Source organism: Echinococcus granulosus (assembly GCF_000524195.1).
Source record: "Echinococcus granulosus chromosome Unknown EG_S00081, whole genome shotgun sequence".
In the NCBI taxonomy this organism is placed as follows: domain Eukaryota; kingdom Metazoa; phylum Platyhelminthes; class Cestoda; order Cyclophyllidea; family Taeniidae; genus Echinococcus; species Echinococcus granulosus.
Genome location: NW_020170461.1, coordinates 57,067 through 65,183, shown reverse-complemented (window position 1 = coordinate 65,183; position 8,117 = coordinate 57,067). Strand labels below are relative to the sequence as shown.

At 42.9% G+C, this 8,117-nt stretch overlaps 1 protein-coding gene across 1 annotated transcript; it reads right to left on the bottom strand. All coding sequences in view use genetic code 11, as the record gives it.

Annotated features, from left to right (window-relative positions):
- Positions 1-916: 916 nt before the first annotated feature.
- EGR_07564 (hypothetical protein) lies at positions 917-3,266 on the bottom strand (the record flags this gene model as incomplete). The annotated part of the gene is made up of 5 exons (XM_024496813.1): positions 917-1,068; positions 1,660-1,800; positions 1,881-1,965; positions 2,057-2,145; positions 3,029-3,266. 5 exons carry the CDS (start codon positions 3,264-3,266, stop codon positions 917-919), a joined length of 705 nt encoding a protein of 234 aa, XP_024348749.1.
- Between the last annotated feature and the right edge of the window lie 4,851 nt (positions 3,267-8,117).

The following is an 8,117-nucleotide window of genomic DNA, read 5'->3' as shown; positions in this document are numbered from 1 at the left end:
GTGATTTTCATGCACAAAATTGAGTTGTGCCCCAACCCATCATATCACAATGCATCGTTTCCTAATGATATCGTAGCAAGTAAAGGGATCACAGTCCCAACGATAAATTGATCCTCAGCAGCTGTAGGGCTCCCTCTCCGGGGCATTCACACACACTCACACACAGACATGCAAAGCAAGCACCGTCTTCTGCAGCAGCGGCAGTATCTCATACCTTGAATGTGAAGGGTGGGGTAGGATGGCTGAATGTAGCAGGGTGGATAGGGCGGAGTGGGTAAGGTGAAGTGGGTGAGATGGTGGATCTTTTGGGGAGTGAATATAGAAGCAATTAAGTCACTACCATCACAAGTCAATGAGCAAATGAACAGTCCTATCCCATTGCTGGGCTTTTCAGTAATGTGGAAGGAACGAAGAACAGCTTAGGTTCATCCGTCAATATGTAAAATGTGGAGAAGACCCACTTGTGCAGAAGTATCCACGACTTTCCAATTGGCGATTTATGTATGCATGTGAGTGTAAAAGAATAACTTCATTTCTCACTTTAAAAACGACCAAGAATTCCCAACAGGTTAGCCTCGAATCGGTATGCCAACAGCCATGTGAGGCTTTGGGGTTATCAAGGCTGAGGGTTGTCCTGAAAGTGATGCATCTGTGGATGAGTGATCCATCACCAGAATCCAGTAAATCGGTTAGAGCACATCGCATCTACCCCTGCTACAAGGAACATCTGCGTTGTTGAAACTGAATTACACCCACACTACAAGCTTGAGCCCCAACGATTAGATTTAAATGACATTTGATTGAATGCGATTTCAGAATGATAGGAAAAAAGTCCACGCCTTATATTAGCGCATTTCTACATGCAATCTACCAATTTTCACTGCTACAAGCTATGCAGAAAACAGCACTCTCTTGGTCACCTGACAGGCAGGTATAGCTGACACATCTTACCCCAGTGAATGACGTGCGTGAGCCAATCGCCTCCATAATTGCAGGTGTAGTAGTCAGTTGACCCATTGCTTGTCACCTCGGTGTCAATGACCTTCCCATTATCGTTGTTTTTGTGAGCTAAGAAGAACAACAACGAAGACTAGCAGTAAATAACAACTTAACACAAATTTTTAAACTTGCAAATTTCCCTTCATCAGTGAGGTTAGTGCTACCGCATTCACGACTGAACACATCAACAATCAAAGAGACCATAAAACTTACCAACTTTTAAAATGTGAGGATACGTTGAAATAAAATTGTCCCACTCATAACCAAAATGTGTAGTACTGTAATATAGAACTTTTTGTGCTGTTGTAAATAACTGAAACTGAAAAACAAAAAAAATGCCAAAAATGTACACAGGCTGGGAGCTAATGGCTATTGCCATTCATCACTTTGAGTACAGTGATACTCACTCCGCCAAGCCACCTCTTTATGAAGCAGGTCAAGATGACGGTCGTGTTTTTGGGGACTCGGTGGCGTACAAGTGGAGTGGAGTAGGTCGGATTGATGAGTGCTAGATGGCAATAAGGGTAAAGGGCGTGAACCTCAGGTTTTCCTCAATCACTTCAGTCATAAACTTGCTACACAACATTATAAGAAAAGAACACAACCGAAAGATTGAGCACCATTTAGGCAACTTTGCATCCTTTCCATCTACGGTCTTACCGGAGGTAGACTCTGACCAGGTGTTGTTGTTGAAAAAGTAGATAGTGGTTGGAATAAGGTCTTCATCAGAAAGGAGGTAGATGTAGGTTAAATGCTCATTCATTGTGCCCTTTAGGGTCAGTGTTCTCTCCTCCACGCCGTCTGATTTAATGAAAAAAACGTTTGATAAAAAGTTGCATTTTTATTGCAGTGCACTTAGGGCCAAAAATATCAAATCTGACCTTTTGCAATTTGGCATTGAAAAAGCTTGGTGGAGCAGAGCCCTGCCTTTGAGATCGGGAACGTACCCTCGTCTGTGACAAGTATCTGTATACAAAAGTAACATAAGTGTTACTTTTTACGCCCTCGTAGTAGTGGTAATGGAAGGAGGACTTGCATATTCGTCTTTTCAACCTACTTGATAGTCGACTGGTAATGAGGTCTGCACATGGAATTCACTTCCTACAAAACCGTAGACTTCGTGACCTGTTGTCAAACATTGAGTACCTAAGGGGTGTAATACGCAAATTTGTAAAACTCTATCCGTAATCTTAGCAAACAACATATTTTAACCCAATGATTTGGCGTAAAAACATGGGATGTTACGACGTTAAGTAGGCTCTACACCACTGTACCTTTGTCGGGTGGTCTGGGCCTCGGCTCATGTCAGTAGCCCCAAGTCCCGGTGTATATCTACAGTACATATTCTGCTTGAGTATTATAGTTTCTTTCGACTTCACGCCCTATGATAGGCATGAGCGACTTCACTTGCTGGCGATTGAGATTAAAGAGCCATGTTTGACTCGTCTTCGGATGCGTTTCTAACGGAGTTGATCCTCTCAGACAACATCCACTACCGTGACAGCAGTGAAGAAATGTACCAGACGTCTTCTACCACTTGCAAACAACATGACAAGACTTGAGTCAAGCTGAATCGGGTCTTTAATACACCAAAAGCCAAAGGAATCTTCTGTAGAGAGGTGAGTTTTGGGATAATTAAACGAACTTTTTGCCATTCATTCCAGCCCGGAGCTCTTCCACTTGAATGGTACCAAAGCAAGTCTAGGATTGGATGAGGATGTTAAGAGCCCCATAGCAATGGGGAAAAAATGAATAGCAATTGTAATTTGGGACAAAGATTCAAAACTAACCCAGTAAAGTAGGAAATAAGGAAAAGGAGGAAAAAACTGGGGGACAAATTTGTCCCACGATATCGGTGGGTTTTGCAGGAATTACTAGTTGCAACCCGTAGACTCATAGCATGATTACCATCATTCTAACGTAGGCATTTGAACAGGGAGCGATAAATAAGCACATAAGTCTGTGAGTACGCTACTTCTCATTGTACTCTGAACCATTTTTCTCTTATTTCGAAATCTCGTTCGCTTACATACCATATGAGTCTGATGGATAAGGGTTAAGGTTTGGAATGGGGAGAAGTCTGCTTCCGTTTCAAAATCGCAGAGGTTTCTTGTGGGATTTACCATATAACCCTTGGAGAAGGTGCAGCATGTCCTAACAGATCCGCGTTTAAACAATGTGATTCCGGTGATGGATTGCCCAAAGACAGTTGCATCACTTTCAGGAAGACCCTCCATCTGATGGAATATACATGTCGCTGGTGGCATCCCAATTCAAGGTTAGCAGGCCAAAAATACTTGGTTGTATTTGACGTGAGAAAAGAATTAAATCGTTTACACCCACGTAAACATATGCACAAGTCGCGAATCGGAAAGTCGTGGACTCTTCTAAGCAGATGAAATCTGTCCACAAGCCGTATCTTAACAGTTGAATAGTAACTTTAGACTCCCCACCCATTTACTGTTCTTCGATTCTTCTACACTACAGAAAAGCTCAGATATGGGAAAGGTTGTCTGTTTGCTCAATGACTTGTGACTTCGGTATACACTCCATCACTGGTTGAGCAAATGATTACGTCGTTTATGATCCTTAAACGACCCACAAACCTACTCATTCCTTCATTCTAACTTGCCCTTCTTACTCCAAATGCCTCAAAAGCAGCGGAGTTACTGAGAATGAACTCCACCTCAAGCTCACAAACTAAGTCAACCGCATTGTATAGAAATTCTCCTATTCAACTTCCCGTGCGGTCTCACTGGAGAGTGTATAAATGACTAACAAAAGGCCATTGACCTGGGCAGGTGTTCGGATTTAGCGGGGAGGTTTAATTTAGGAGAGGCAAAGTCGGTGACTAATGCGACTCTCCCTCCCCTGTACTCACACCGACCACCGCCAGTAAGACTAGGCTCGAAGGGGGAACATGGCCACTGACCTCTGCACAGTCATTTGTTTACACAACACTCTACTATCGGCCATTCAGTCAAAGGGTCAATACGAGCTTAAATTCTAGCAACCAAGGCATTTTTGCACTAACCAATACTTATAGTAGAAGAAACAGGTTTGAACGCAGTGGCAGCGTTACTCCACGACTCCCCATTCATGCCTACAGCCTCCCAGTCTAAACACCAGCAGGTCATTCCACAATGCTGGATGACTAGGGAGTCACAGTGTTGATAGAAGCAAGAAAATATTCTCCAAATTTGTAATTGACTGTAATGCATTCAAATGGGGGGTTCTAAAATCCCTGTAGATTCTAACACCACCTCGGCGATATGGCTTCACACCGAAGCCTGTAGCCTCGCGACCCATCTGTACCCTAACAATAAAAGGCTCTTACACTACTAGTATGCCTTGTTAAGACTTCAGCGACGAATTGTCGTTCCTTTAAACCTCACGTTAATCAAACAAGTGGAGACAGAAGCCGATGATAAATGCAGACGAATGAAGCAGCAGAAGTCACTCTTTCATCATTACTACTTCAAATGACTGAAAATAATGGTGGCTCAATTAAAACGAATTCAAGCGCATTAGCTTGATTTTTAAGAAAAAAAAACCCGGTAGACAACTAAAAGTAGCAGATAGGCAATAAAATGAAACTGTAAAAATATCATTATGTGTAAATGAGTAAGAATGACGTGAAGAGCAAACTTACTGCGTAAATTAAGCAAAACTGCTAATAGGAGCCACATATCTAAATCCCTGACTGAGACGAGACACCGGAGGGCTTGAAATGAGGCATAAAAGGGCTCCACCTGTCGGTGACCGAACACAGTCGATTTTGGCTCGATCCGATTGGTAAAACGGGTTTAAATTGTACTGGTCAATCACAACGGTCGCCTTACGTCGCCACTTCCTATTGAGGCTGGACCGGGTGATGTGACTCAGCTACCCACAGCCAGTGCCTCGAACGTTTACCATCACGGCTATTGGCCGCCTTAAGGCCATCTGGGGGGATATGTAAATTGATCGGGTGGAAGTGCTTATCTAGGTCCCACCAATCGCCTCATGGTGAACGCTCTTGTTATGCATTCTCACATATGAGAATATAATTATAATTGGTGTTACAGCTTCATCTGCTCTTTGCAGTTTTAATCTGGCACCAAATATAATTGTTTGCATAATTTCTACTTGAGGAAACAAAGACAACTGTTCTCTTGACGAGAATAATTAAAGGATGCATCACTTTCTACGTAGTTTCAAGGGCAGCAACGTGAACTAACGTCTAAGTACTTTTTAATGGGTTATTTGTCTGTTTCTCTCCCGATTTTGGGAACGGGCAGCTTTGGGTCTCCTGCTGTACCTTCGCCGGGTAGGCTGGCCTCCGGGCCAAACCAGTAGCTCCCTAGCCCTTCTAAAAGTCAACAATGCACATCCTGTTCAAGTATTATGTCTTCATTCGTCCTGTGGGAAGTCTCAGAGCACTGCATCGGTTGCAGTGGAAAGCGAACCCGGTCTTAAAGGACGTCTACCCTGATTTCTATTGCTGGGTGATTAACCCCGGCATGGCAGAAGAAGTGTATTTGCTGCTGGAAATGATGTCTACCCTCGGCAACCACCCCATTCCCCTAGTCTGTGGAAAAGCAATTAACAGGTGAAGCATCACTACCCGTGAATCATCTGGAAAAGTTCGTTACAGGACTGTCTACGATGCCTATACAGGATGTCCATTAAGTGAAGACACGACACCTTCTGTACTTGTTTACTACTAGGATAGAACTCAGAGATATTGCTGGGCAGCACCGAAGAGAGAACAAGGTGACAAAGATCAAGGAGCACTTTCAGGGGACAGTCGGGTAGACTGGACTATCTATGTGACTAAAAAGGCACCATAGATCCCCAAAGAGTAGAGAAAATCTGATTTTCTCTAATGTATTCGGAGGATTCATGAAACCCCACATTATCAAATTAAAAGATGTCTTTTTCAAATCAGGCTTTTCGACCCAGGGGTGTAAAGTCGGGGGTTAAAGAACAAGACGGTAAGTAAAACATTTACATTGGTATGACATTGTTCAATAAGTGACATAGTTGACTATTGTGTTTCAGTAGCAAAATTGTCTGGACCAAGATGCAAAGGAAACATCCCACCTTTGAAGGTTCCGCACCCATTATGACATGCAAAGTCCCGAAGTGCTCTATTCACCAAAACCAAGATTTAACCGCACAATTAACGCATTACACGTCCCACTAGAATACTATAACAAACAATGCTGAGTCCTCAGCAGATCGTAGTAAGCCATGGTGACATGGAAGTACAAGTAGGATTAGAATTACAGAAGAGTCGGAATGCTGTTGGCATGGTCCGAAGGCCATACCACGGCGTGGTAATTGGGAAGATTGAAAAGGGTTACCGCGATAGCCACACTAACGTTTCGAACTAAAGGCAATTTTAAAAAGGCTGGGACCTCATCAGAAGTGGGAGTTCAAAAGTGAAATCCTGCATAATCTATCATGTAATAGGGACCAAAGAATAGATATAATACCTCAAAGTGCTGAAACAATTGTAAGCCTCGCGGACACAACCAGTCTGTTTGCTGCATGTCAAAGGCCTGTATGAACAACAGTAAACTTCAATCCTCTAATACCTAGTGCTGATTTAGCTAGCTCATCCAGCCAAATCATGCAAAACTATTTACTCAACAAGGTGTTAAAATACAATCTTTTTAATTACCGATACAGACAGGACTGAAACCTTTGTTGCTCATGTTTTTCTTTAAGATCTTAAGCTTTCAGTGAATGTTAGATTCGCCGGTGTTACTTTGAGAAACACTGAGGAAGAATGACAAATTTTGGCTCCTGTAAACATTTTTCTGACTCTAGGCATAAAACGTATAATTGTCGGTTTCCGGAAATTTATCACGGTCCATCAAACATTGGTTTGAGGTGTATGCAACCTGAACATTTCTATCCTCTTCTTCTACTGACCACCAGTCAAGGCTCCGCACTTCCCAAAACATCTGTCGCACCACAATGCTAGTTTCACCCCGCATGCTGGCTGTTTGTCTCGACATGCTACTACTCAAGAGGTAGTTATGTCTCACTGTCTTCGTGCTCAGCAGTTACTGCTTCCGCGACATACGGAAGTGCTGCCACATTACCTTCAATTTTTGGTGAAATGGTTGAATGCCAGATATGGGAAAAACAGAATTCTAAGAACGCCTTGACGAAGCTTCGTTTGTGCCTGATCAATTACTTCGCCTTGAGGACCATGAAAGTCATGCATCCCGGCTGTTTTGGTATCAGATAGAGGAAATCCTCTGCTCACTGCTTGCGCAAAGCCCATTAGGGAAAGTTTTAGTGGGCTACCTTACATGATGGTTTGTGGAGCCTTTCAATGCATACATACCGACTACTAAGGTGCATTTTTGGACGAATACTATGCATTGGGTAGTGTCAATACTTGTTCACACTCGCTAGAGGTAACCTCCACTACCTCGTTCACTGCAGATTTAGCTCTCAGAGAGAGATGATCGCATAGGCGTTGATGGCTGGCAGTGGAGAGTATTCCAATTCATGAAGGATAGAAGTGTGACTGAAAACGATTGTTTGCCGATACGTTCTAGCGGTACCTAGACATCTGCAATCCGGTGGTGGTACTGAAAGCTTTATCCCTATCGTTAAAATGACATCGAACCCTTAATCCTCGAGATTTACGGAATTGTAATATGAGAATAAACTCATCATTCAGTGCCTCAAAACTGTTCGCTCTACGGCCAGAAGCATTCCATCGGAGTTGTTGAGAAGTTGTGATCACATGACATGTTTACTATGGGCCTATTAGAAGTATTTTGTTATGGGGAGATCACTTCAGACCATCAAGCAAAGTTATTCTCAAGAATTGAACACTCACATATGCCAGCCTCTTGATTTAGGTGACGATTCTGTCCATTAAGAACGTAATGACCAACTTGTATACAATTTGTCCGCCTCTGGTGCGTCTGATTATAGCGCTAATTTGTTGTATTGCAATGGCTTGAGACTTCTCCTAAGTGGTAAGAAGCCAAGGTAGTGTGGAAGAATATGCATTGCCAAGGTACATAGGTGTCAGGAGGCTATTGGTATAAATTAAAGGTTATGTAATACTTATGTTGTTTTAATGTGCCTTTCAGGGGAGGAGGCAA